At 62.0% G+C, this 27,917-nt stretch overlaps 2 protein-coding genes across 7 annotated transcripts in view; both read left to right on the plus strand.

Annotated features, from left to right (window-relative positions):
• The window catches only part of ADAMTS10 (ADAM metallopeptidase with thrombospondin type 1 motif 10), a 67,429-nt gene extending 56,959 nt beyond the window's left edge, over positions 1-10,470 (plus strand). For all 4 annotated transcript variants that reach the window (XM_068997062.1, XM_068997063.1, XM_068997060.1 and 1 more), the window contains 10 exons: positions 376-509; positions 1,622-1,745; positions 2,205-2,285; positions 3,528-3,691; positions 4,268-4,394; positions 5,730-5,859; positions 6,208-6,412; positions 7,040-7,216; positions 7,871-8,027; positions 8,666-10,470. In XM_068997062.1, the coding sequence (XP_068853163.1) occupies positions 376-509; positions 1,622-1,745; positions 2,205-2,285; positions 3,528-3,691; positions 4,268-4,394; positions 5,730-5,859; positions 6,208-6,412; positions 7,040-7,216; positions 7,871-8,027; positions 8,666-8,775 (1,409 nt within the window). In that variant the 3' untranslated portion in view covers positions 8,776-10,470. The remainder of the gene's footprint in view (positions 1-375; positions 510-1,621; positions 1,746-2,204; positions 2,286-3,527; positions 3,692-4,267; positions 4,395-5,729; positions 5,860-6,207; positions 6,413-7,039; positions 7,217-7,870; positions 8,028-8,665) is intronic.
• A 1,067-nt stretch (positions 10,471-11,537) lies between these two features.
• MYO1F (myosin IF) lies at positions 11,538-27,415 on the plus strand. Of its 3 annotated transcripts, XM_068996923.1 has the most exons (28): positions 11,538-11,612; positions 15,003-15,140; positions 16,883-16,972; positions 17,451-17,545; positions 18,077-18,164; positions 18,357-18,446; positions 18,959-19,090; positions 19,170-19,304; positions 19,382-19,514; positions 20,040-20,236; positions 20,330-20,410; positions 20,606-20,692; positions 20,853-20,939; positions 21,280-21,447; positions 21,529-21,614; positions 21,985-22,066; positions 22,169-22,275; positions 22,495-22,593; positions 23,128-23,272; positions 23,370-23,484; positions 24,097-24,266; positions 24,400-24,545; positions 24,837-24,983; positions 25,063-25,211; positions 25,442-25,525; positions 25,616-25,817; positions 26,206-26,372; positions 26,449-27,415. In XM_068996923.1, the coding sequence occupies exons 1-28, from the start codon at positions 11,610-11,612 to the stop codon at positions 26,523-26,525; spliced, it is 3,300 nt and encodes a 1,099-aa protein (XP_068853024.1). In that variant the 5' UTR covers positions 11,538-11,609; the 3' UTR covers positions 26,526-27,415. The 3 variants fall into 3 exon arrangements, with proteins under 3 accessions (XP_068853024.1, XP_068853025.1, XP_068853026.1); XM_068996924.1 differs by lacking the exon at positions 25,442-25,525; XM_068996925.1 differs by lacking the exon at positions 26,449-27,415 and having other exon boundaries at positions 25,063-25,177; positions 26,206-26,294.
• The last annotated feature ends 502 nt before the right edge of the window (positions 27,416-27,917 follow it).

Here is a 27,917-nt window from a genome sequence, read left to right on the forward strand (position 1 = left end):
AGGACAAATCCCTTTGTGTCCTTCCCCATCACATCTCCCAGGCTGCAGAGGGACTGGGGACAAGGGCTGGAGGGACAGGACACAGGGAATGGCTTCCCAGTGCCAGAGGGCAGGGCTGGATGGGATCTTGGGCAGGAACTGGGATATTGGGTAGGCCCTGGCACAGGGTGCCCAGAGCAGCTGTGGCTGCCCCTGGATCCCTGGCAGTGTCCAAGACCAGGCTGGACATTGGGGCTTGGAGCAGAAGGGACAGTGTCCCCCCAGGGGTCAGCATCCAGCTCAAGGGCCTGCATCCCTCCTCCAGGGGGATCCTCCTGGTTTTCCACATCTTTTCTCTCCTCGGTGGCCCCATTTGAAGCTGTGCTCCTCTCCCAGGGGGTGTCAAGGCCTGTTCCCTCAACTGCCTGGCCGAGGGCTTCAACTTCTACACGGAGCGGGCGGCAGCCGTGGTGGACGGGACCCCGTGCCGGCCGGACTCCAATGACATCTGTGTCAACGGCGAGTGCAAGGTGCTCCGGGGCTGGGATAGCCTGGGATGGGACAGGGACAGACCCCTGGGATGGGGGGACAAGGACAGACCCCCAGGCAGGGGAGTGCTGTCCTCAACCTGCTCCCACAGACATGGGATGGGTGGAGGGTTAAGAGAGCTGGGGGTGCTCACCTGGAGAGGAGAAGGCTCCAGGGAGAGCTCAGAGCCCCTTGCAGGGCCTAAAGGGGATCCAGCAGAGCTGCAGAGGGACTGGGGACAAGGCCTGGAGGGACAGGACACAGGGAATGGCTTCCCTGTGCCAGAGGGCAGGGATGGATGGGATCTTGGGCAGGAATTGTTCCCTGGGAGGGTGGGCAGGCCCTGGCACAGGGTGCCCAGAGCAGCTGGGGCTGCCCCTGGATCCCTGGCAGTGTCCAAGGCCAGGCTGGACATTGGGGCTTGGAGCAGCCTGGGACAGTGGGAGGTGTCCCTGCCCATGGCAGGGGGTGGGATGGGATTTAAGGTTCCTTCCCACCCAAACCATTCTGTAATTCCGGGATTTCTCTGCCTGGACACCCAGTGGGAGCGGGAACATTCCCACCCTGGCCTTGTGCCCATCCCCTCTCCAGGCATTCCCTGCCTCAGGGACGGGTCTCTGCACCCCCAGGCACTTTGATATTTCCCTTGCAATGGGATCCGGCGGGAGCTGTAGAAGTTTAATTACAGGAAAGCGCGGTGGGAGCGGCCAACGCCCCCCAGCAGGCAGACAGACAGACAGACAGACGGGCTCCCTGTGGGTCTGTCTGTCTCCCTTCCGGTATCTCTGGGATCTTTTTGTCTCCATGGGGCTGCGGAACAAAGGGGGATTGCACCAGAGGGAGCCGCAGCCGTGCTGGTGACCCGAGTGCCACCCCGGGACAGAGGCCACAAGGACGCGTGGGCAGGGACAGGGCATCCCTTGGGTGCTGCAGCTCCACACGGGCATCCCAAGCTCTGCTAGATCCCAGGATTCCTGCCTGCACCCTCCCAGCCTCGGAGAGGGGTGGCAGAGGTGACGCTGCTGAGGTGTCCGGGGCACTGAGGGGACCAGGGCAGGTGAGGGGAGGGAAGGGCCCCCCCAGGATGGCTCATTCCTGCTGCTCCCTCCCGCAGCACGTGGGCTGTGACCGAGTGCTGGGCTCCGACTCCAAGGAGGACAAGTGCCGGGTGTGCGGGGGGGACGGCAGCTCCTGCGAGACCATCGAGGGCGTCTTCAATCAGTCCTTGCCCGAGGGAGGTAGGGAACAAACGGCCTGGTCACCCTCAAATCCCTCCTCCACCTCGCCTGCCCCTGGGGGCGGGCAGGGACACATCCCGGAGAAACATCCCAAGGGGTAGGGCCGGGCTGGGAGGGAACAAACGCCTGCTGCCCACCAGCCAAGCCGTGCCCCAGCCCCCACTGGCACCCAAATCTCGGGCACAGAGCTCCAGGCTCCTTCCCTGCTCTCCAGCTCGTGCTGGGAACCAGGGCTGGGAGATGCCCATGGAAATCCCAGCTCCACTGCACATTCCCAGTACAGCCAGTCCCACCACGAGGGCCCATGCTGCAGATCCACTCCGTTTTGGTGCCCCAAATGCTTTTCCCATCCTTTCCCCATGGGTAGGGGGTTGGCTCATGCTCCCCTCCAGCAGCCCAGGGCAGCTCTGGGACTGGAGGCTGAACATTCCCACTCAGCAGCCCCTGGTTGTCCCACAGGTTATGAGGAGGTGATCCAGATCCCCAAGGGCTCCGTCCACATCGACATCCGGGAGCTGAACCTGTCCATCAACTACCTGGGTGAGAGGCAGCTGGGGAGGCTGAAATCCCAGCCGGGCCCGGCCGTTTCCCTGGGGTTAACAGGCTCTGGGAAAGGCCCGGCAAGGAGAACGTCCCACCCAGGCTGGGATTTGGGATCAGGGGAAGGCAGCAGGGCAGGGTGTCCCAGGCCAGCGTGGGCTGCGTGTCCCCCGCTGTCCCTGCCTGTGCCTCTGCCCTGTGTTTGCATCACAGCCCCGAGCAAACCCCGCAGCTCCTGGCACTGCCTGTGGCTCCCTGGCATCGCCCTTCTGCCAGCCTGGGGATTAAAAACGCTCACATTTTCCTCGGGCTTGGTTTTCCAGCCTCGCTCAGTCCCGCTTTCACAACGAGGATTTTTCTTTCCCCTTTTTTCCTCCCTGTCCCCCGAGCAATGCCAGGCAGGGCAGGGTGCCCACCCTGGCTCCCTGCCGGCTGCCTGCAGGATTCTCCTGGCATCATCCCTCCAGCCCAGCTCCCTTTGCTGGGATCGGAGGTGCCGCCATCCCTCCCTGCCCAGTGTGTGGGGACTCCTCGTGTCCACCCACACCGGATTTCTGCTCTCTGAGGCCGCTGCCACCGAGCTCTGCCACTCCGGGATCTCTTCTGTCCTCCCAGATGGAGGGAGGGAGCATCCTCTGCCCTCAGCAGCGCCAAGGATCTTCCCTGCTCCAGGGGTCGGTGAGGGCGGCAGTGCCCAGAGCCGCTCCCCGAGTGTTGGGGAGGGGAGGGACAGAGTGGGAATGGGAATGGGATGGAGCGAGCGGTCCGATCCCCCTCTAGCGACTCTCCCGGGCAACCACAGCCCGGCTCCGGGCCCCAGCAGCTCCAGCAGCCCCGACCCAGTTCGCACAGCTGGGTTTGAGCCCGGCTTCGTGGCCACAGCTTGTCCCCCAGCCCAGCCCAGCCTGGGGGCGTCCCATCCATAAATGTTGATCCCAGCTCAGCTTGGGTCAGATCAATCCCATGGGAAGAGATTCCTTGCCTTTTCCTTGGCTGCTGGTCCCCACAGCGCGGTGCTGGCCAGGCTGAGAGCACACCATGGCTACCTTGGTCCCACCCACCCTGCTGGTTGCTCTGTGCGACCCTGAGCCAGCCCCCAGCTGTCCCCTCCCTTTGGCCAAGGCTGGGGCCATTTACCCTCTGTCCCAGCACCGCTCTGAGCCCGGCAGGCGAGCAGCACCTGGCTGAAGTTGGCCCAGGTGCTTCCAGCCTTTGTGTGACCTCCCTCCCCTGTCCCAGCAGCGCTGCGAGGGGACAGCGGTGAATATTTCATCAACGGGAAGCTCTCCATCGATCCCCCCCGGCGCTTCGACATCGCCGGCACCACCTTCCACTACAGGAGGTCCCCCGAAGAGCCCGAGTCACTGGAGGCTTTGGGACCCACCAACATCACTCTCTTTGTCATGGTTGGTAACTTCATACCCCCCCCTGTGCTCCTGGCTGGGCTAACAGGAGCTTGCCGTGGCTATGTGGGGATTGGGGCTGCTCAGCCCCTGGGGTGGCTGTGGGGAATGAAGGGACAGAGACCAGAGGTAAATTGGGCTCAATTCACACAATCAATCACAGAACTCATTAGGTTGGAAAAGCCCTTTGAGACCATCGAGTCCAACCTATGACCCGACACCGCCTCGTCAGCTGGGCCATGGCACCGAGTGCCACGTCCAGCCTTTGAAAGGGCCACTCCAGGTGGGACAGGAGCCACAATCCCTGCCTTAGGGGGCCAGTGCTTTATCCACTGGGCACTCTCAGCTCCCCCTCCCTAATCCATCAGGTTTTGGGATGATTCCACCCTTAAGTGCCTGGGAGCTCATTCTCTGATCGAGCACCACTGTCACCACTGGTGGCTGCCCTGCCAGTTCTGGGAGGGGTTGGAAAGGGGACAGGGGAAGATTCCAGCTGCCCTGGATGTTAAGGAGGCTGTGGGATGCCACCTGGGTGGTCACCACAGTGGCACTGATGTCCCAGGGGTGCCTTTCCCACAGGTGCTGGTGCGGACGGAGCCGCAGGGGATCCGCTACAAGTTCAACGCTCCGGTGGGCAGGGACGGCTCCAGCCACTACTCCTGGCACTACACCCCATGGACCAAGTGCTCTGTGCTGTGTGCAGGGGGTGAGCTCTGATGCTGGGCTGGTCTGGGGGGACAGGTGGGACCCCCTGCAGCTGTGCTTGGGCCTGTGGTTGGCTCTGAGGAACTCTGGGGTCTCTGCACGGCCCCACCCCGCTCTCAGCCACGTGGGAGTTGTGGCAGGGCAAAGAACCTGGGTGCTGTCTTCAGCTGGGCCACAGGTTTGGGTGGAAGGACCTTAAAGATGAAAATTTTCCATTCCCTGCCATGGGCAGGGACACCTCCCACTGTCCCAGGCTGCTCCAAGCCCCAATGTCCAGCCTGGCCTTGGACACTGCCAGGGATCCAGGGGCAGCCCCAGCTGCTCTGGGCACCTGTGCCAGGGCCTGCCCACCCTCCCAGGGAACAATTCCTGCCCAATATCCCATCCAGCCCTGCCCTCTGGCACTGGGAAGCCATTCCCTGGGTCCTGTCCCTCTCCAGGCCCTTTTAAACCCAGTTACCTGTGCAATGCATGGAATCATAGAATGTCTTTAGGTTAGGAGGGACCTCAAAGCCCATCCAGTGCCACCCCCTGCCATGGGCAGGGACACTTCCGCTATCCCAGGGTGCTCCCAGCCCCATCCAGCCTGGCCTTGGACACTGCCAGGGATGGAGTAAGGATTTGGCTAATCACAACAGATCTGGCCCCACATCGATGGTCTGGGAACTGAAACACCCCTGGTGCTTCCCTGAACCCTTGGCCTGGTTCCCACAGGGATTGACACAGAGGTTTGGGCCATGTCTCAGGACTTTGGAGAGCCTGGCTGGGAGGGGCTGAGCTGGTGTTCAGAAGAGAATAGAGTGGCTCAAAAATGTTCCCTGTTTAAAGCTCAGGCCTGGTCTCATATGCTAGGCATCGATCAAGTGTTGTCCCCCCTCCTTGTTCCTGTTACTCCCCAAGTGCTGCCCAGGAAGTTTCACAAGGCCAAGGTTAGAACAGGTTCGTTGGAGCATGAGATCCTTGGAATGCTGTGATCCTCCGTCCTCTGCTGTGTCCTGCCCTGGCTGGTGAGCTTTAGCATCCCGGGATCATGGAGGTTGGAAAAGCCCTGCAGGGCCATCGAGTGCAACCTGTGCCCGATGCCCACCTTGTCACCCAGAGTGCCACATCCACACACTGACCCCATCATTCCACACCATCCATTTTTCCTGGAGATGCCAGAGGAGCCCTTGGTTATGAAAGGAGAAATAAGTTCAGGCTCGATGTGCAGGGACAAGTGGCTGCTGTGTCACGTCACCCCACGGGAGCAGAGCTGTGGGGCCAGCACCCACAGCCTGGCCCTGCTCCAGCCTCAGCCTCCTCCTCCCTTTCCCCCTTCCCTCTTCTCCCTGGGCAGGCAGCCAGATCCAGTCTGTGGTGTGCAGGAAACTCTCTGATGGCTCCACTGTCCCCAACCATTTCTGCAGCACTGACACCAAAGTGCCCGAGCGGCAGAGGCCCTGCAACACCGAGCCCTGTCCCCCAGCGTGAGTACCTGGGGCACCTGCAGGGGGGAAAGCCAGGGTGGGAGAGGGTGAAATTCCTTGGGAATGGCAGCCAGGGGTGGCACTGCCTGGCTGGAGCAGCTCTGCTGGGGAATGGGGTTGGGGTTTCTCCTCTTATTCTGTCCCTTATTCAGTGAATCCCTCAGGAGTTGTCCCAGCCCCTCCCTGGCTCCTCTCCTGGAGGGGAAGGGCAGCTGTAGAGGAACTCTGTGGTTCAGCCAGAGCTGCCTGGGAGGCTGTGGCTGAGTAGGAGCAGGGCTGTGTGCAGGAGTGTGGGGATGAGCCCAGCCCAGCGTGCCCCTCCAAGCTCTGCTGTTGGCCCATCTCCAGCTGGACCATTGGGAACTGGTCCGAGTGCAGCCGGAGCTGCAACGAGGGCGTCCGGACCCGCAGCGTCTTCTGCAAGAGGAAGATCTCTGCCAGCGAGGAGAAAACCCTGGATGATGCCTCCTGCACCCAGCCACGGCCAAAGATGTTGGAGCCCTGCAACAACCAAACGTGTCCTCCTGAGTGGGTGGCCCTGGATTGGTCGGAGGTGAGTGCCAAAGGAGGGACACAGAGCTGGGGAAGGGTCTGAGGAGCGGCTGAGGGCACTTGGCTCGTTCAGCTGGAGCAGAGGAGACTGAGGGGAGGCTCCTGGGGGCTGCAGCTGCTCCCGAGGGGAGGCGGAGGGGCAGGGGCTGAGCTCTGCTCTGGGACAGGGACAGGAGCCCAGGGAACGGCTGGAGCTGGGTCAGGGCTGGGCATGGAGCTCAGGGAAAGGTTCTTCCCCCCGAGGCTGCTGGGCACTGCCCAGGCTCCCCAGGGAATGGTCCCGGCCCCGAGGCTGCCAGAGCTGCAGGAGCGTTTGGACAGCGCTCTCAGGGATGCCCAGGGTGGGGTTGTTGGGGTGTCTGTGCAGGACCAGGGGCTGCACTGATGATCCCTGAGGGTCCCTTCCAGCTCAGGATATTCTGATTCTGTGATTGACATCGTCCTCACCTCTCTGAGGGCGCTGCTCCGTGGGAGGGCAGTGCCAGTCACCAGTGATGGCCACAGAGAGCCCAGAGTGGGGGATGTTGTAGCTCAGGAGCCAGGAGAGGTGGGAGCAGCACGGGGGGAGCCAGAGCTGCCTCTGTCCCCTCCTTTCCAGCTGCCCTGACCGTGTCTCCTGTCCCTGCAGTGCACCCCGAGCTGCGGGCCCGGCTTCCGCCACCGCATCGTCCTGTGCAAGAGCGGCGACCACAGCGTGACCCTGCCCACCTCCCAGTGCCACGAGGCCACCAAGCCCCCCACCAGCATGAGGTGCAACCTGCGGCGCTGCCCCCCACCCCGCTGGGTCACCGGCGAGTGGGGAGAGGTAGGGACAGCCCTCCCCACGGGGGCATTGCAGGAGAAGCCTCCCAGCCCTTCAAGTCCTGCGGTGCCGAAGGCTTTTACCGGCCAGCAGAACCTTGTGTGGCCACCACAACTGTTCAGGGGACAGCAGGACCCCATGGCAGTGTTCTTTGCCCCCTTTTTGCCTCATTTGTGATGGTGGCCCAAGGGTAGAGCTGACCCTGGGGGTGTCCCGGGCCTGGCAGGACCCCACAGAAGTCATTGAGGGGTCCCCTTGGGTATCTGGGGGTCGGCAGGGCAGTGGCTGCAGAGCTGGGCTGGCCCTACTGACAAGCAAGGCCACTGCTGGTCCCTCCCAGAGCCCAGTGGGGTGACCCTGACAGTCCTCCCTGCCCTCCAACACCCCTCGAGCCACAGGGTGACATCGGGGTGTGGGAGGCCTGGGAAAAGCCAGGGATTTAGGGTTGGATGGAGGGATCCTCCCCGGGCCCTGGAGAATCAAACCAAGCTTTGTTGGGATGCAGGGCCACAGCACTCGCTCGTGCCAGGGAGTCCCGGCTGGGCAGGGAAGGAACCTCCAGCACCCTTTGCACCCCCTAACGCCCATCTGTGCCCACTCCTGTCACATTCCTAAAGCCGTGGTGGCCATGGCAGCTTCCTCTGTGTGTCCCCACAGTGCTCAGCCCAGTGTGGCCTTGGCCAGCAGAGAAGATCCGTCCAGTGCCTGGCTCACACCGGGCAGCCGTCCATGGACTGCGTGGAGGCTCTGCAGCCCCCTGGAATGCAGCAGTGCGAGACCAAGTGCGAGTCAGGGCCTACAGACAACCCTGAAGGTGAGGGGTCTCTGGGGAGGGGACACGGGGGCACTGCCAGCTCTGGGGACAGGGACAGCAGAACCAGCACAACACGGGTTGGGCTCTAGGGTGGGGAGAACCCATCCCTGGAAGTGTCCGAGGCCAGGTTGGACAGGGCTTGGAGCAACCTGGGATGGTGGGAGGTGTCCCTGCCCACGGCAGGGGTGGATGAGATGTTCTTTAAGGTCCCTTCCCACGCAAACCATTCCGTAATTCCGGGATTTCTCTGCCTGGACACCCAGTGGGAGCGGGAACATTCCCACCCTGGCCTTGTGCCCATCCCCTCTCCAGGCATTCCCTGCCTCAAGGATGGATCTCTGCACTCCCAGCCTGTGCAGAGGGTGGAAATGGATGAGATTTAAGGCCCCTTCCAACCCAAATCACTCTGTTGAAAATGTGGCCACCCTGTGGCCCTGATCCCCTCTGGTCCCAGGCCAGCCTGGTGTGCCACAACCCCAAGAAACGCAGGAACTGCACCTTGGCACAGAGAGGTGTTCATTAGTGAGGTCCTCAGCAGCATCTTCATCACAGCTGCATCTTTCAGCTTCCTGGCAAAACCCTCCCAGGATGCCCTCAGCCTGGCTGTGACCCTGCTCCCCCTCTCTGTGTCCCCTCAGAGTGCAAGGATGTGAACAAGGTGGCCTACTGCCCGCTCGTCCTCAAGTTCAAGTTCTGCAGCCGGACCTACTTCCGACAGATGTGCTGTAAAACCTGCCAGGGGCACTAGGACACGGCGGGACACAGTGGGACCCCCGTGGCAAAACTGGAAGGCCAAAGCTCTGCCAGAGGGCCGCCGAGCCGTGCCCTCCCTCTCCGCCCTGGGAATCTCCCCTGGCTCTCACGCAGACTCCGCTCGCGCTTCCAGCGGGAGCCGGCGTCCCCCAAACCCGCCCCCCACAGACCCCCGTGGCCCCCGAGCTTCACCATGGCAGGTTCCCAGTTAAACCACTGCAGCCCCAGCTGGATGAGTGCTGGGAGAGGGGGGAGCTGGGCAGAGCAGGGACTTTACTTGAAATTCTGACGTTGTTATTTATTAGTAGCGGCCGAGAGCCACCGAGGGAAGCGGCACCGCTCGCCCCGCTCCTGCCTCATCCCGCTCCGTGTCCTCTGGGCACCACCACGGGGGCTCGAGCACCCCCGGGGCTGCTGCCCTTCCCTCGGGATCCCAGGGGAGACAGGGAGGAGGGCTCAGGTGCCTCGTGGCGTGGCGCTGGATGAAGAGGAGCCGCTGTGGGGAGTGGGGTTGGAGCAGGGGTTTTGTCCCCTTGGTTTGTGCCCTGTCGCCTCGGGACTGGCAGCAGGGGACAGGGAGCAGGTCACGCCGTGAGCAGAGCGGTGACCCCAGTTTAACTGGGAGAGGGGGTTCTCCAAACTCTCGTGGCGACCGACTTGGATTGGGGTGTTGCCCTGTTTGTCCTTAACGCCTTTGTCACTTCTAGGACCAGTTTGTATCCCTCGAAGCACGAGCTGAGCTGGGGGCAGAGGCGTGCTCGGGGCTGCGGGGCTGCGCCAGGCTCAGGGAGCAGAGCGAGGAGGATGCAGGACAGGATCGCTCCTGTCACGGTGTCCCCAGGGCCTGGCACGGCAGGGCCCTGCCCAGACATCACCTCAGCCTCTGCTGCGGCCTCGCTTCCAAAGGTGCTTGACTTCCAAAGGTGCTTTGCCTCCAAAAGGTGCTTTGCCTCCGAAGGCAGCCTGGCCATGTGTGGCTGTAGCCTTGAGGTGCCAGTCCCAGTGCCACCCACTCCTCTGCCCGCAGGAGGCCTCCAGTGATGGGAAAAAGAGCAGGCTTGAAATTCCTTCAGGTCACCTCGTGGCCAAACCCGGGCCAATCTCTCCACGGGCAGCCCATGGAGGAGATCTGACTTCAACTCTCCAAAGCATGTGCTTTTTGTTAGCATTATAATTGTTATTACTACGATTATTTTCAGGCCTTTCCACATCACAGCGATGGGAAACCTTTGTCCAAAGCCATGTTTCATTCCCTTGGGGCCATCCCTACGGTGCAGGGAGGGGACAGCCCCCTTCCCCCAGAGCAGAGCCCCCGTGTGTTCCCTCCCAGCTGTATTTTTGTGTCCACCTGCTCCTCCAGCCGATCGCAGCTTCTCTGGTGCTCAGCAAACCTCATTTCTCTTCCTTCCTGGTGCCACGCTCCGTTCTGACGTTTCTGGGTGAGGGGAGGGGGTGTTTTCATCGTTTTTGTATCGATATATAATCTACTGGCCAATGTTTAACATACTAACTCTGAGGAGGAGCGACGTAAGGCATGAATTATAATAAAGGAGTAGCTACGATCCCGGGCACAGCTTCTGCTCCCAGTCGTGTTCCTCGAGCCCGGGGTTTGGCCTGGGCACTCACAGCACCACAATTCACACCAAAGGAGGGGTTTGGAAGCAGGGGAGGGTTCTCCCTGGGGGCCGGAGCAGGTTGGAAAGGTGGGGATGCACCCAGAGCTGCTCCAGGATATGTGGGAACACTTTCTCCCTTGGCACCCCATGGCACAGAGAGCCCTGTGTTGGTAATGCTGGGCCAGCAGGGGAGGGGGGATTCTGCCCTTCGGCCTGCTCAGCTGAGACCCCACCTGCAGAGCTGCCCCAGCCCTGGGGAACAACATCAGGAGCACGTGGAGCTGCTGGAGCCACTCCAGAGGAGGCCACGGAGCTGCCCCAAGGGCTGGAGCCCCTCTGCTCTGGAGCCAGGCTGGGAGAGCTGGGGGTGCTCAGCTGGAGAGGAGAAGGCTCCAGGGAGAGCTCAGAGCCCCTTGCAGGACCTAAAGGGGCTCCAGGAGAGCTGCAGAGGGACTGGGGACAAGGCATGGAGGGACAGGACCCAGGGAATGGCTTCCCAGTGCCAGAGGGCAGGGCTGGATGGGAGATTGGGCAGGAATTGTTCCCTGGCAGGGTGGGCAGGCCCTGGCACAGGGTGCCCAGAGCAGCTGGGGCTGCCCCTGGATCCCTGGCAGTGCCCAAGGCCAGGCTGGACATTGGGGCTTGGAGCAGCCTGGGACAGTGGGAGGTGTCCCTGCCCATGGCAGGGGTGGCACTGGATGGGCTTTAAGGTCCCTTCCCACCCAAACCATTCTGTGACTCTGCAGGGGACAGTGGGGACATGGTGGCCCAGAACTCTGCTTTTCCCTGCACCTCAAGAGGGGCCTCTTTTATTAAAAACAAACAAACAAAAGCAGCAACCAAAAGCATCCTGCTCCTAAAGCCACCCCCCAGCTCTGACCGACCACCCCTGGACAGGTGACATCCAGCTGTCACCGCAGGGTGAGGGGAAAGGTCTCACCGAGGCTCTGAGCATCCCTGCCGGGCTCTGTCCAGCAGCCGCTCCCTCCCCAGCTCGGTGACACCCAGGGCAGGGCCACCCCGAAGTCCCCCGGTAGCAAAGGCACCGTTGTCCTCGCCACCCCCACAAACGTGCAGAATGAGGAAGTGAGGGGAGGGAAAATAATTCGTCACAATCAGCAGAAAGGCAAAAAAGCATCGCTCTGGGATGGCCCCGGGCCGGCGGTGACAGCAGCCCCGAGCGCCCCGGGCCGGGGAGGGACACGGGGACATCATGGTGAGTGCGAGTGGGGCCCTCCTGGGGACCCCACCCTGCTCCCCTCGGGCACCCCGGGGTGTCACCTCCTGCTCTGCCACCTCAGGGCTGCCCCAGCCCTGCCCTGCCCTGCTCCCAGCGCGGTCCCTCGCTGCTTTGGGAGGTGCCAGGGGCCTGCCCCATGTCCCTGCTGGAGAGGGGGACAGGGGCTGGGGAGGCACCGGGGTGAGGAGCAGCCGGGGGTGGGTGTGGGCGGCTGGGGGCTGCTGTCCCCCAGGACAGGATGGGGACTGCCAGGGGACAGTGCTGGCACAGAGAGGTTTGGATTTTGCTGTCACTGCTGTGGCACTCACGGGACAGCTTTGTGTCCTCACTGGTGCTTCTGGTCTCAGCACTGGTGGTGCTGGTGGGGCAGAGTGTGGGGTGGGGGTGGCAGCCCCAGGCCAGGAGGGACCCCCTGGGTGCTGGTCCCCATGGTCAGACTTTGCAGGGCCAGGGGCTGCAGGGAGGATGTGGGGCTGCTGGGAGGGCAGCAGCCACTTCTGGAAGCTGATCTGGAGGCAGAAGAGGAAGATGAAAGCTCTCAGAATTAGGAAGATGCTCAGACTTGGGGTAAGGGGCTGCCACAGCTGTGTCCTTGCAGCTCAGAGCTCTGCTCCCCGCGTGCCTGGGGGTGATGCTGTCCCCAGCTATTTGCACCCAGACAGGAAGGGGACAGGGGACAGTGGCCAGGCTGAAACCTTCTGCCACCCACGCTTGTGGCTGTCACCTCTGAGAGGCTGCTCAGATGCTGTCACCAAAGACGCTTCCACTGTCCCCTCCTCGCCACCTGCAGTTGTTCTGTGGCTTCCTGAATGACCAAGGGACTCTGCAGCCACGATCCAGACCCCTGCCAGGGCCCAGCCCCAGGGCCAGCCCCCATCCCCAACCCCTGCCCGTGCCTGGCTGTGACACTGATGTGACAAACCTGCTGCTGCTCCTCCTCTCAAGGCTTTCTGGTGGTTTTAAGGTGTTGCTGCTTCTGGGCTCAGCCTATCTCAACTCAAAAGGTGCCACCTTGGGCTGCATCCGCTCCTTGCTCGAGGCTTGCAGGGTTCCTTTGTGGTTTGACCTCAGCTTTGAAGAAAAACATGATGTTTTGCAAGTGTTGCCGCAGGGCTGCTCCCCTCCCTGCCCAGGAGCATCCTGGCCCTGGGCACAGGGGTGGTGACAGTGCCCATCCCACAGCTGGGGGTGCTGAGGGGCTCCTCATGTGTCACCTGTCACCTCTGGAGCAAAGTCCCTCATGCACAGGGGCTGCACAGAGCACCTGGAAGGTGGAGGGGGGACAAAAGCTTCTCCCTGCTTGGCATGAGGGTGGAATGGCTTGGTCCAGGCCTCCTTCCCTGGGCAGCTTTGGCCTGGGGCTGAACAGAGGAGGGGACTGAGAAACTGCTGCCCCAAACCTCTGGAAGCATATTAATCTGTGCCCCCACTCCCCGCTGGGGTGTCACCTGCAGCCCCATCCCATGGGGGCTCCCTGGGCACCGAGCTCGGGTAGTACCAGGGTTTAAGGGATTCTAATTCCTCTACATCCTGATTTTACCCAGTTCAGTGAGCCTTGGCCCTGCAAACCCCCCGTGGCACGCTCAGGGAGGCCAGGCACGCTCAGTGCTCCCAGAAACGGGGCAGGAACCCCCAGAGCTCTGCAGACAGCCAGGACAAACCCTTCATGTACCGTGAGGCGGTGTTTTCCTCACAGCTGGGCTGCACCAGGTGCCCCAGCAGGGCCAGGAAAGCCCCTGAGCTGGCCCAGGGGAAGAGGAGGTGAAAACAGCACTGACAGCTCTGAGCAGTCGTGGGGCTGAAGGACAATCTCTGGGTGTCAGCTCAAAACCTTTGAGCTCTCAGTGCAGGAAATCCTATCTGCCTTAACGTGGCCTCGATCAGCAGCCCAGAGTTTGGGGTGATGGGGACAGGGCACAGAGGTGTTTGTCTGCCCATGGGCTCACTCTCCCGAAGCCCAGGGTTTGGACCAGGCTGGAGTGAAGCTGGGAAGCTCCTGGGGTCTCTGGCAGCTCCCTGGGTGACACCACGGTGACCTGGAGAGGACGGCTGAGCCTGCCGGTGTTTTTCCAGATGGATTTTCTGGGGGATATTAAGATGAAGGCAAGAAAAAGGCCCATAAACAACCAGGAAGAAGAGGAGAAGCTCCCTGGGTGGTGTCAGGCTGTGTGGGCAGCCCTGGACCCCCTGAGCCCCCTGAGCTGACCCAGCTCTGTGCACCCCAAGAGAAGCCGGTGGGACAACACAGCCAGAAGCCCCTTCAGCAGCTGTGGGGGCTTGACTTGCATTTGGGGTTTGGAGAGGGGGCACAGGGGGTGTTTGGGGTTGCAGAGCCCAGGGAGGAGGGAGATGGACAGGGGAGCAGCACGTGATGGAGCCAGCTTGTGACAAACACCCCAGGGTGGTGGTGGGGGGCTGGGGGCACCCAGCAAAAATCAGGGGCTGCCAGGAGCCTCCAAAGGTGTCAGGATTCAGAATCCTGAAATCTTGAGAGCCTGCAGGAAATTCAAGCAAAAGGGGAAGAGAAGAAGAAAAGGGAACTGGAAAGAGTAAGAGGCCAGGGCTGATGGGGGAGAAGTGAAATCGGTGACAGGAGCAAGGGGGGTGAAAGAGGAACCGTGGGGATGGAGACAGAGGAGCCACAGACCAGTCTAGATGGGGCATCCCCTCCTGGGCACCGTGCCGGGGGCCACATGGGCACCACAGCTGTGCCCAGCTTGTTTCTGGAGACATTGAGGATGAGGGGAGGCCTTTGGGTGGCTTTTGCATGATGAAATCCCCCCCTCCCAGCCCAGGGCTCTGTTTACCCCACAAGGGCTGAAATCCCAGGCCAGTTCTGCTGCTGCCCCACAGCCCCCGGGGGACAGAGCTGGGCGAGTTGGGGACAGCTGGGCAGAGGGTGCTGGCATCTCCCTGGGCAGAGCCAAGGGGGACAGGGGCACAGTGGTGCAAGGAGGATGTGGGGGTGCCGAGGATGCCACCACCACCCTTCCCCTGCGTTGTTCTGGCTCACAATCTCTCCATCAACTGCTTCTTTATCCTTCATTAACCCGGGTGAGGGGGGCTGGGGCAGCTCCTGTCTGCTCCTCTCCGGCTGCCCGGAGGTGAGGAGCGATCCAGAGGGTTGGGACAAGCCCCAGAGCACTGAATTTCCAGCTTTGAGAGTTCCCAGGGTGGTCAAACCCCTCCGTTTGCACCGCGAGGTGCCCGGTTTGGAGTGACAGCTGAGCCGGGGACCGGTCCCAGCTGCCGGCAGCTCCGGGGGTCAGAGCCAGCCCTGGTGGCAGGAGGTGGCCCTGGTGGCAGGAGGTGGCCCTGGTGGCAGGAGGCGGCCCCGGCACAGTCGCTGTGTCCCTGTGCCCCCAGGGCAGCAAGGAGCGCTTCCACTGGCAGAGCCACAATGTCAAGCAGAGCGGCGTGGACGACATGGTGCTGCTGTCCAAGATCTCCGAGGAGGCCATCGTGGAGAACCTCAAGAAGCGTTTCATGGACGATTTCATCTTTGTATCCTTGCCCAGGCAGTGGGGACAGGCACAGGGAGCGGCAGGGATGGACTCCTAGGCTTTGTTGGGGCGCGGCAAACTGGAGCTGCCCCAGCGCTTGCGGTGTCCTGCTGGGATGGGATTGGGATGGGCTGGGGGAATGTCGCCATTCCCGAGCTGAGCTGCACTTGGCAGAGACACAGCACCCAAACCCCCTGTCCTACCATGCCCCAGGACCCACTTTGGTCCTTCCTTTGCAGCCACAGAGCCCCGAGCAAAGCCCCTCACCCGCAGTGTCCCTCTGTCCCTGCACACCGGGAACCCCCTGCCTGTGACGGGGGTGGCAGCAGTCTCCCCGGTGGCAGCAGTGACCATCGTCCCCTGTTGCTGTCACCCACCCCCAGCGATGCCCACAGCATGTCCTGGCTGCTCTGCACCCCCCACAAATCCAGGCAAGCCCCGGGTGGAGCGGGAGCATCCCCGCAGGCACGAGGCGGAGGTGCCACCCCTCGTCCCCAGCGGTGCCAGGACACGGGGGACACCATCACCCAGCCCGGGGACACGGAGCTGCTCCAGCTCCCTGCTGCCATCCCTGAGCTGGCACTGCCGGGTGCCACAGCTCTGGAGGAGGACTGGAACGTGTCCCCAAGCCTTGCTCACCCCACACCCCCCTGGGGACGTGGCCCCGGTACCATCCCAGCTCGCTGCTCCCCAGTGCGGGGGTGGCTGTCCCTGCTGGGGACAAGGAGCAGAGCCCTGAGGGGCACAGCAGGGCACGGGGAGGGCTCAGCCCGGGCTGAGGCTCCTGCCCACGCCGCTGCATTTCCCCTGAAGATGTGATTCTGTCCTTACAAGGCGATGCTGTGACTCAGCCACCTCCCGCCACAGCCCTGGGGCTTTGCACGCGTTTGGGGCTTGGTTTGGAGTTGGCTTTTTTTGGGGTTCTTTTTAGTTTTGGTTGTTGTTGTTGTTGTTTGAGGGGGAAAATACCCCACGCAGCCTCTCTCTTCCTTTTTTTTCTGTGCTGCTGCACGCAGGGCTCTGTCCAGCCGTGACTCAACATCCAAAGCTTCTGCATTTCGCAGAAAAGCTCCCTCTTCCTGCCCTTCGGCTGCTCGTCCCCTGCCCCACTGTCCCACTGCCAGCTGGGACACAAATAGGATATCAAAGGCTTGGGATGACCCCACCTGCTCCATCCCCAACCTCCATCTCCTCACCGTGCTGGGGGCTCATCCCCATCCCGCTGCCGCACCAATTCCAGGTGCAATTCCCTGCTTTTCCGTGCCTCTGCCCGCACGGAGTGACTCGGGGATGCTGCCGGGAAGGCAGCAGAGTGGCTGCTGGGCAGGGAAAGGCAGGAGCTGCAGCTCCTCTCCTCTTCGTGCCTCAGTTTCCCTGGATATAAAACCAGGATGGGCTCCTGCTGCAAAAGGAGCGTGAGCAGAGGGTGAATTCCAGGAGGCTGCGGGATGCTGGAGAAGCTTTTGGAGCCAATCCTCAGCCAGACCAGGGAGTTGAGGGGATGCTCCTGCAGCCATCACACCCCAGGGGATACTCCAGGGCCGAAGACGCGCTGGGAGTGCCCCAAGCCACGGCAGCAGAGCAGCTCTGCCTGTGCCGAGCTGGAATCCCTCGTGGCATTCCTGGTGCAGCTGCCAGGACGTGGCAGGGACCCCATACCCACCTTCCTGCCTGCGGGGTGGGATTGGGCAGTGGGAAGAGGGGACATGGGACGGGACACACGGCCCTTGACTTGCTGCCCAGACCTACATCGGGCCCGTGCTGATCTCCGTGAACCCCTTCAAGCAGATGCCGTATTTCACCGACCGGGAGATCGAGCTGTACCAGGGCGCGGTGAGGCTGCCGGGGGCAATTCGGGGTTAATTCCGTGCAAAACCCCCAGGAGCGTCCCCTGAGGGTCCCCATCCTCCACAGCCCCGTGGCTGCTGCAGGGGTCAGTGCTCCTAACGAGACACCCAGCAGCAAATCCACATTCCCGGGAAATTCAGCTCAGAAATGCACACTAAAGCAACCCAAACATGGTAAAATGCAGCTCAGCCCCAGCGAGCTTCCCAAGGAGGAGGGGAGGGTTAGGAAACCCCAGACATGCTGCTGATGAGTCGATGTTTGTGGGAAGAGGCTGACTGTCACATGGGCAGAGTGAGGGGGATTTGGGGAGCTGGGGGCTGCTCTGTGCTCAGCCCCGCTGTCCCTGTGCCTTGTTTAGGGTCAGTATGAGGAGGCTGATTCCCCTGTGGGCAGTTAAGGGGTTTGGGGAGGGGAACTGGGGGCTGCTCTGTGCTCAGCCCCATTGTCCCTGTCCCCCGGTTAGGCCCAGTATGAAAATCCCCCCCACATCTACGCCCTGACTGACAACATGTACCGGAACATGCTGATCGACGGGGAGAACCAGTGTGTCATCATCAGGTACTGGGGGACACCGGGCCACAGCTGGGGTGTCACTGCCCCTGGGGACATCTGTCCCCACCACCCGTTCTCCCCCAGCTCAGGGGTTTCCCAGCTAAGATGTAGCTGAAGAGTGGTGGCTCCTGGGCTCTGGGGTGTCTGGAGGGACCCCCTGGGCCACCAGGCAAGGCTGTGACCGGGGGGGTCCCAGGCAGGGCCAGAGCCTTGTGCAATGCAGCTCTCCGGGGCAGTGTTGCAAGGGGGATGGTCAGGATGTGGGGCAAGGCCCGACACTTCCCTCTGAGGCTCCCGAGTTTCCCTCCTCCCCTTCTAAATCCGGTGACGAGAAATTCAGTGTTGCCTGGAGCAGCTCACCGAGCCACGCTTTGCTCACAGCGATACCCCTGGGCAGCCCCATCCAAGGGGGGTGGCCACAGTCCCCACAACTCGCTGTCACCCTCTGGTCCTGCTCCAGGACCCACCCCAAAACCCCCAGGACGGGTGGCTCTGGTGGGGGCATTTCACATCTCCTCTGCTTTGGCGTTTGCACAGCGGAGAAAGCGGAGCCGGGAAAACGGTGGCAGCAAAATACATCATGGGCTACATCTCCAAAGTGTCTGGGGGTGGGGAGAAGGTCCAGGTAGGTCTGTTGTCCCCCCTGCCACTCATCATGTCACCTCCCAACTGATCCCCAGCACGCCAGCCCATAATCCCCACAGCTGATGGTGGCACTGTGGCCACTCCAGGCCTGGGGACACGCAAAGCCCCAGATCTGTCCCCAGGCCTGGAGGGGGACCCAGCTGTGCTCAGCCCTCCCCTGCTCTGTCCCCAGCACGTGAAGGACATCATCCTGCAGTCTAACCCGCTGCTGGAGGCCTTTGGAAATGCCAAAACTGTCCGGAACAACAACTCCAGCCGCTTTGTAAGTGCCAGGGAAATCGCAGGCAGGTGCAGGGGGTCAGCGCTGCAGCACAGTCACTGACCCAGCTGGGTTGGAAAGTTGACCTTTGAGATCGAGTCCAACACTGCCAAGGCCACCACTGGGCCATGTCCCCAAGTGCCACATCCACAGGGCTTTTAAATCCCTGCAGGGATGGTGACTCCACCACAATCTGTTCCAGTGCCTGACCACGCTTTCAGTGAAGGATTTTTTCTTCATATCCAATCTAAATCTCCCCTGGGGCAACGTGAGGCTGTTTCCTCTTGTCCTGTTGCCTATCAGCTGGGAGAAGAGACTGACCCCACCTGGCTCCAACCTCCTTTGGGGCAGTTGAGAGAGCGATGAGGTCTCCACATGAACCATAAAGTCTTCAGCCAGGGATTGCAAATCCCAGCATCCCAAAAAATGCAGTGGGGAAGGGGTTGAGGAGAATGAGGAATGAGGAATCCCCCCAGCCAGGGCCACAGCTCTGAGCAGGATCTGTGCCGGAGCAGGGAAAATACTTCGAGATCCAGTTCAGCCGGGGTGGAGAACCCGACGGGGGCAAGATCTCCAACTTCCTGCTGGAGAAGTCGCGAGTGGTGAGCCAGAACGAGTGCGAGAGGAATTTCCACATCTACTATCAGGTATGGGGGTGGCCTGAAGCCACCGGGCTGCAGGGGGAGGCCAGGAGCTGGGTGACCACAGCCCCCTGTCCCCTCCCAGCTCATCCAAGGGGCGTCCCAAGAGCAGCGGCAGAATTTGGGCATCATGAGCCCGGATTATTACTTCTACCTGAACCAGACAGACACCTACCAGGTGGAGGGCACAGATGACCGCAGCGACTTCCATGAGACCATGGTGAGTGCCCGGGAGGGAGGGGAGTCCCCAAAGGCTCTGGGGCCGGGCGGGGGCTCACGGGGTCCCTGCACCCCCAGAACGCCATGCAGGTCATCGGCATCCGCGGCGAGGACCAGCAGCTGGTGCTGCAGATCGTGGCAGGGATCCTGCACCTGGGCAACATCAGCTTCCGGGAGGAGGGCAACTACGCCCGGGTGGAGAACGCTGACTGTGAGTAGCCAAGCGGCTCCAGGGGACAGCTGGGGATGGTCACAGGGACCCTCCGGAATCAGTTGCAAACTGGCAGTGGAATTGTCTGCCCGGGGAGGTGGTGGAGTCACCGTCCCTGGATGTGTTTAAAAAAGGACTGGGCATGGCACTCAGTGCCGTGGTTTAGTTGATGAGGAGGCGTTAAGGTCATAGGCTGGACTTGATGATCTCAAAGGTCTTTTCCAACCTAGTTCATCCTTTGATTCTGTGGCTGTGTCACAAATCCCCTGGTGGAGGAGGGAGGCAGCAGCAGCACCTTCCCCACGTTAGACATGGGGAAACTGAGGCAGCGAGCAACTGGCTCAGCCAGAACTTAATTAGCCGGGGAACAGATGGCAGGTGTCACTTTGGGAGAGGAAGGACCCATCCCATGTCCCCAGTCATTGTCCCACTGCTGTCCTTCACACTTGGATGGGGCTGAGGGCTTCAACCGTGGCTGAAGCCGGGTGGGGAGGACACAGCCCTGACCACCCCCGCTCTGCCCAGCCCTGGCCTTCCCTGCCTACCTGCTGGGGGTCGACCAGGAGCGCCTCAACGAGAAGGTCACCAGCAGGAAAATGGACAGCAAGTGGGGCGGCCGCTCCGAGTCCATCACCGTCACCCTCAACGTGGAGCAGGCGGCCTACACCCGCGACGCGCTGGCCAAGGGGCTCTACGCCCGCGTCTTCGACTTCCTCGTGGAGGTGCGTGGGCCTGAGAGGGGATGGTCACCCCCTGCTCCAGGACCCAGCCAATCCCACCGCCCTGCACCCACACCATCCCCTCTGTCCCCACAGTCCATCAACCGGGCGATGCAGAAGCCATACGAGGAGTACAGCATCGGGGTGCTGGACATCTACGGCTTCGAGATATTCCAGGTGTGTGTGGCTGTGCTGTAGGAGCCCAGCTGGGAATGTCCTGCCCTGCTCCCACAGCAAGGACAGCACCTGGATCAGGTGGCCACAAGAAGGGTTCCTGGAGTAGCACCCAAGCACTGGTAGTTGGGGTCCCCCCGATGAGCCAGAGGAGCAGAAGACAACTCAGCACCATTTTCTCTTCCATCTCTCATGCAGAAAAACGGCTTTGAGCAATTCTGCATTAACTTTGTGAACGAGAAGCTGCAGCAGATCTTCATCGAGCTCACTCTGAAGGCAGAGCAGGTACAGGGGGGCTGGGTTGGGGACTGTGGGGCTGTGCCAGCACCCCAATTCCCGCAGCCCAATTCCTGCAGCCCCCTCCTCCCCGGCACCACTGGAGCAGGGGGTCTGCAGCACATCCCAGGGGCTCGGGGCCCACCCAGCTGTCCCTGTGCTTCCCCAGGAGGAGTATGTGCAGGAGGGGATCAAGTGGACACAGATCCAGTACTTCAACAACAAGGTGGTGTGTGACCTGATAGAGAATAAGCTGGTGAGTGGGGTCCCCTCTGCTGGGGAGGCTTTTTGGGGAGCAGAGGCACCCAGGGACAGGGGGCTGGGTGGGTGCTGAAACCAGTCCTGCCAGGGAGCAGAGAATCCCAGACTGGTTTGGGTTAGCAGGAACCTTCAAGCCCACCCAGTGCCACCCCTGCCATGGGCAGGGACACCTTCCATTATCCCAGGCTGCTCCAAGCGCCATCCAGCCCGGCCTTGGACACTTCCAGCACCCGTGAGAGAGCACCAGCTCTAAGCTGTGGCTCAGCAGGAAGCAGCAGTGTCCAGGTGCAGGATTGGGCCCTGCCACACCCATGGCTTCCCTGTCCCTGTCCCAGAACCCTCCCGGGATCATGAGTGTCCTGGATGACGTGTGTGCCACCATGCACGCCACGGGCGAGGGCGCCGACCAGACCCTGCTGCAGAAGCTGCAGGCGGCTGTGGGCACCCACGAGCACTTCAACAGCTGGAACTCAGGCTTTGTCATCCACCACTACGCTGGCAAGGTAGGCAGGGCACCCCAAACCCCACACCCTGTGCCCCACAGCCCCACCAACCACAGCTGAGGTCCCCTCCTGTCCCATCAGGTGTCCTATGATGTGAACGGCTTCTGCGAGCGCAACCGGGATGTGCTGTTCACCGACCTGATCGAGCTCATGCAGAGCAGTGAATAGTGAGTCTGGCAGTGCTGGGGTCCTGGGGCACCCCGAAAGGGCTGGGGCACAGGGCAGAGTCCTCAACATCCAGACCTTAAGAGCTGGTCCTGCCTTTGTGGGCATCACAGCTTCGCATCGCATCCTGTATCGCTCGATGGGCATCAGGGGTATCCCAGGGCTGGGCAGAGTGGGATCATGCACCAGTGGGATCATCCACCAGTGGGATCATCCACCAGCTCTGGTGGGTGGTCAGGGAGGAGGGACTCAGTCCCACAGTCCAGGATTTCCCAGCAGCAGAAGGCAGAGCTGGAGCTGGCCTCAGCTCAGGCCGTGCTGAGCCTGGGGACCCTGGCAGCTCTCACCTGGGGACTGTCACCTCCCTTCCAGCGGTTTCATCCGGATGCTTTTCCCAGAAAAACTTGATTCTGACAAAAAGGGAAGACCGACCACCGCAGGCTCCAAAATCAAGGTGTGTCCCATGGGCTGCAGAGCAGCAGCTCCTCTGGGGTGGTGGCAGGGACTGTGCTTCCACCATCCCCTTTGATGCTACAGAGCTCGATATTTGCACCAGAAACAGGCCAACGACCTGGTGAACACACTCATGAAGTGCACCCCACACTACATCCGCTGCATCAAACCCAACGAGACCAAGAAACCACGGGACTGGGAGGAGAGCAGGTAACCAGGAGCCCACAGAGCCCAGGGAATGCCACCCTGGGCATGGAGATGTGGCCAGGACCAGCTTTCCTCCAAAAACTGCAGCCCTGGGCTGGTCCCTCCAAGCTGTTCAGACCCAGCGGAGCACACGGAGCTTGTGGGGACACATTGCCCTCTTTAGGTGCATCTTTAGGTCCCCTCATGCCCTGTTGTCCCACATTGTCCCTCCCTGCTCCACAGGGTGAAGCACCAGGTCGAGTACCTGGGGCTGAAGGAGAACATCCGGGTGCGCCGGGCAGGGTTCGCCTACCGCCGCCTCTTCCACAAGTTCCTGCAACGGTGAGCGGCTGCTGGGATGGGGCTGGCAGATCCCACAGCCCAGCCGTGACCCACAGCACCTCATTAGAGGGAAATTCCTCCCTGTGAGGGTGGCAAGGCCCTGGCACAGCTTCACAGATTAAGAGAGTTGGGGGCATTCAACCCAGAGAGGAGAAGGCTCCAGGGAGACCTCAGAGCCCTTTCCAGACCCTAAAGGGGCTCCAGGAGAGCTGCAGAGGGACTGGGGACAAGGCATGGAGGGACAGGACACAGGGAATGGCTTCCCAGTGCCAGAGGGCAGGGCTGGATGGGAGATTGGGCAGGAATTGTTCCCTGGGAGGGTGAGGAGGCCCTGGAATGGAATTCCCAGAGCAGCTGTGGCTGCCCCTGGATCCCTGGCAGTGCCCAAGGCCAGGCTGGACATTGGGGCTTGGAGCAGCCTGGGACAGTGGGAGGTGTCCCTGCCCATGGCAGGGGCTTGGAACAAGATGGGCTTTAAGATCCCTCCCAACCCAAACTATTGTGGGATTCTGTGACCCTGGTTTCTCTCCACAGCTACGCCATCCTCACCCCCGAGACGTGGCCGTCGTGGCGCGGGGACGAGCGCCAAGGGGTGCAGCACCTTCTGCGCTCGGTCAACATGGACCCAGACCAGTACCAGATGGGCCGGAGCAAGGTGTTCGTCAAGAACCCCGAGTCGGTGGGTGGCCCTGACCCCTCTGGGGACACTGCCCGTGGCTGGGCATCACTGGGGAGGGTTTGGGGTGTCCTGGCTCAGCACTGCCTGTCCCTGCCAGCTCTTCCTCCTCGAGGAGATGAGGGAGAGGAAATTCGACGGCTTCGCCCGGGTGATCCAGAAGGCCTGGCGCCGGCACATCGCCATCCGCAAATACGAGCAGATGAGAGAGGAGGGTAAGGCCGGGCAAAGACAGGGACAGGGACACCCCAGAGCCCTTCTAGGGTGCCTTTCAGTGGGACAGCCCAGCTGTCAGAGCAGCAGCCTGGCTCCTGATCATGGCACTAATGGTGACTGGGTGATGGAGGAGCCGGCCCATGAGATGTTGGGAGTCTTTTCCCACTCTGAAAGGAGAGCGCAGATTCCCTGCTCTTATTTCCAGCTCTGGGAGGGGCCATAGGACAGAATCAGATCCTTGTGCTGTCTCACTCTGCATTTCACGGCCTGCACAGGGATGGAAGGGAGTATCTGAGAGTCAGTGTTGGCAGAAGGACGGGACAAGCTACTGGTCCCTGCCTGACCCCATAATGGATTTTCCCAAGCGAGCAGCGAAAAATCAAGGAGGAAAACCCAGAAAGCAGCTGGGTCCATCCCTCCTTCCCACAGCAGGAGGCTTTCTGAAGGCAGTTAATGGGTTTCAAAGCCAGCCAAGCTCAAGCAGCTGGGATTCCTCCCATGGCATAAAACAAGCCCCACTCCTTGCTGCCACGAACCATGGCTGGTTCGGGGGGCTCTGAGCCACCTGCACAGACCCCTGTCCGACCTGCCCCTCTTCGGGGTCCCTCCAGCCGCCAGCATCCTCTACAACTTCAAAGAGCGGCGCAGGAACAGCATCAACAGGAATTTCGTGGGCGATTACCTGGGCATGGAGGAGCGGCCGGAGCTGCGCCAGTTCCTGGCCAAGCGGGAGCGCATCGACTTCGCCGACTCCATCACCAAATACGACCGGAGGTTCAAGGTACACGGACACCCCTGGGACTGGGGACCGGCCAAGCTGCAGCTCCTGCTGGCTTCCCTCGGGTGGGATGTGTGTGTGGGGCTTGTGCCCCCCAGAAAACCCCCCCTCACCCCCTTCTCCTGCCCTTTCCCAGCCCATCAAGCGGGATTTCATCCTCACCCCCAAGTACTTCTACCTGATCGGGCGGGAGAAGGTGAAGAAGGGGCCTGAGAAGGGGCAGATCAAGGAGGTGCTCAAGAAGAAGGTGGAGCTGCAGGCGGTGAGCGGCGTCTCGCTGAGGTGTGTCCCTCCCCGTGGGCTCTTCACGGCTGGGCGTCCCCTCTCACCTCCAGCAGCCTCTCCATGGCCTGGTGCTCCCCAGTCCCTCATCCACAGGGGCATCCAGCCCTGAGGAGGAGGCTCCCCACGGGGTGCTTTGCAGATGGGGCTTTGGATGTCAGGCATCCAGTTTTCCAGCTAAATCGTCTCCAAATTTCCTTGTGGTGGACCCAAGCCCAGTGGGGTCCCCAACTCCTCCCCAGCCCAGCTGGCACCAGCCCTGCCCCCCACTGACACTCCCATGTCCCCCAGCACCAGGCAGGATGACTTCTTCATCCTCCACGAGAACGGTGCCGACAATTTCTTGGAGTCCATCTTCAAGACGGAGCTGATCAGCCTCCTGTGCAAGCGCTTCGAGGAGCTCACCCGCTCCAAGCTGCCCCTCTCCTTCAAGGACACGTAAGGATGGGGGCCAGGAGAGGGGACAAAGCAGGACAGGGTCCTGTCACCGCAGCCTCACGGCTTCTGTCTCCCCCAGACTACAGTTTCGGGTGAAGAAGGAGGGCTGGGGTGGCGGTGGCACCCGCAACGTCACCTTCGTCAGAGGACAGGGCGACGTGGCCGCCCTCAAAGCTGGAGGCAAAACCCTTACGGTCAGCATCGGGGATGGGCTCCCCAGGAATGCCAGTGAGTGCCAGGGCACTGGGGGGTGGCAGAAGGGGGACGCAGGAGTGCTGGGAGCATCAGGGTGGGCTGGGTGTACCCTGTGGGGTTTGTGTCTCACCCAGGAAGGAGCCATTTCTGCTCCGGGGATGGGGCAGCACGGGGAGCTTTGGGGAACAGGGTACAAATGGGGGGACAGCCCCTACAGCTGGCTCTGAGGACTGTCACCTAACGGGGGGCTCGTGTCCCCCCAGAGCCCACAAGGAAGGGGGCAGCGCAGGGCAGAGGTGGCAGCAGGTGTCCAGCACCCTCCCGAAGTGCCCCACCAGCACCCAGAGGTGAGGAGGGGGTACCAGGGTGGGGGATTCCTGGGGGTGCAGGCCGTGCATGGCCCCCCTCTAATGCCCCCCCGGGATGGGGTGTTCCAGGAGCCTGCAGGAACGGGGGTCCCCAGTTCCCCCACAGCGATGGCCGGGCCCAGAGGGACACCTACAAGATGCCCCAGAAGCAGACGCGGGGTCCCCCGGCCGCGGCTCTTCCTGCCCGCAGCGCCGGCCACCAGCCCAGGGCACGGCCCCCGTCTGAGCACAACATGGACTTCCTGAACGTGCCTGACCAGGGGGTGGCTGGGTAGGTCCTGTCCCACGTCCCTCTCCCTGCCCCATCCCTCCTCTCCCACTGCCGCCAGCACCGGGAGATGCTTTCCCCTCTGAGGAGGGAACCAGAGTGGGGCAGTCTGGCTTTGCTGCAGGACACATCTCTCAGGCTCTTGTGCATCCCAGTTCTCCCAGTCCCTGCACTGGGAGCACCCACCTGCAGGCACAGAGCATCCTATGGGTGTGGGGCAGTGGGATGGGCAGCTCATCCTGCCCCAGTAGTCCCAGTCCTTGAACTGGGAGCACCCACCTGCAGGCACAGGGCACCCCATGGGTGTGGGGCAGGAGGGTGGGCAGGATGAGCAGCACATCCCCTGCCCTCCTGCCCTCCCGGTGAGGACTCCATCCCTCCCACCCCTCAGGATGCAGCGCCGGCGCAGCGTGAGCCAGCGGCCGCCCCCTGCCCGGCGCCCCAAGCCCCAGCCCAAGGTGGAGGGGCCGCGGTGCCAGGCGCTCTACCAGTACATTGGACAGGACGTGGATGAGCTCAGCTTCAACGTTGGGGACGTCATTGACATCCTGATGGAAGGTACCAGGCTCCTGCCCTGCCCAGCTCCTCTCCTCGCTGTGCTGGCACCACACCTGACTTTTTATCCCCTTCCCAGATGCCTCCGGCTGGTGGAAAGGCCGGCTGCACGGCAAGGAAGGGCTTTTCCCTGGGAATTACGTGCAGAAGATCTGAGATGGAGGACAGGAGAGGGTCACCATCCTCCCACCCCACCTCCAGACGCTGTGCCCAAGGCGCCAGTGGTGGCTCCACGAAGTTTTTCCACCAACGCTGGCGTGGAGCGAGCGCTTCCTCAGGAGGCCCCCGGACTGTGCCGGTGCCAAGCGCTGGATCCCCTTTAGCTGGGGGCACCCCTGCAGCAAGGACGGGCTCTTTGCTGCTTGTTCGTACCCTGGGACTGAAACTGCCCCGTGGTATGAAGAGATTCGTTGTTAATAATTATGGGAAATAACCAGACTCAGCAATCTTGACTCAAATATTGAGTTTGGGGGTTGTATTTCACCCTGGCGCCAGCTCCCACTGTCGCTGTGTGACAAGAGCTGTGACAGGGCAGACACAGAGCAGAGTTCCCCCCACAATGAACCCTCCAGAAAACGCTGAATACACAAACCAGCTGTCCCAGGGATCCGGCTCAGGCATCTCCACATCCCGCTGCGGCTCTGGATGGCTCAGCACAGCCGGGGCAGCGGCGAGGCAGAACAGGAGCAGGGTGCTGTCACCACTCCCTGATTTCTCCCAGGAAAACTCCAAGGATCTCTCAGACAAAGCCCACGGAGCTGTCACAGCTTTTCCTGGCCGTGTTAGAGGGGTGCTGGGCCCTGCAGCTGGCGGGGGCCGGGGGTCTCATCCATGAGGGGCCAGGATCGATGCGTGGGGTGGCACCCGCGATCCTCGGCTGGCCCGGCTCCAGGGACATCCCAAAGCCCCGGGGCAGCGGGACAGCTGGGGCTGGGGGTGCTGCGTGGGGGCTGAGGCCCACCCGGGGCTGCTCCGGGAGGTTTCCAGCAGGGAGAGGGAAGAACAAGGCCGGAATGTCCGGCTCATGTCCGGCTTCCCCCGCTCCCCCCGCCAGGCCCTGCGCCGGAGGAAGTGACGACAGCCTGATCCCACAGAGCCCGGCCTGATCCCACAGCCAGCCCTCCTCTTCCTCCTTCCCTGATCCCACAGAGCCCGGCCTGATCCCACAGAGCCCGGCCTGATCCCACAGCCAGCCCTCCTCTTCCTCCTTCCCTGATCCCACAGAGCCCGGCCTGATCCCACAGCCAGCCCTCCTCTTCCTCCTTCCCTGATCCCACAGAGCCCGGCCTGATCCCACAGCCAGCCCTCCTCTTCCTCCCTGATCCACAGAGCCCGGCCTGATCCCACACCCAGCCCTCCTCTTCCTCCCTGATCCCACAGAGCCCGGCCTGATCCCACACCCAGCCCTCCTCTTCCTCCCTGATCCCACACCCAGCCCTCCTCTCCCTCCCTGATCGCACAGAGCCCAGCTTCACCCTCACACCCCAGCCCTCCTCTTCCTCCCTCCCAAGCCCCCACTGGAGCTGCCGCTGTGTCATACAGACCTCC

This window comes from Aphelocoma coerulescens, chromosome 28 (assembly GCF_041296385.1).
Source record: "Aphelocoma coerulescens isolate FSJ_1873_10779 chromosome 28, UR_Acoe_1.0, whole genome shotgun sequence".
Taxonomy (NCBI): domain Eukaryota; kingdom Metazoa; phylum Chordata; class Aves; order Passeriformes; family Corvidae; genus Aphelocoma; species Aphelocoma coerulescens.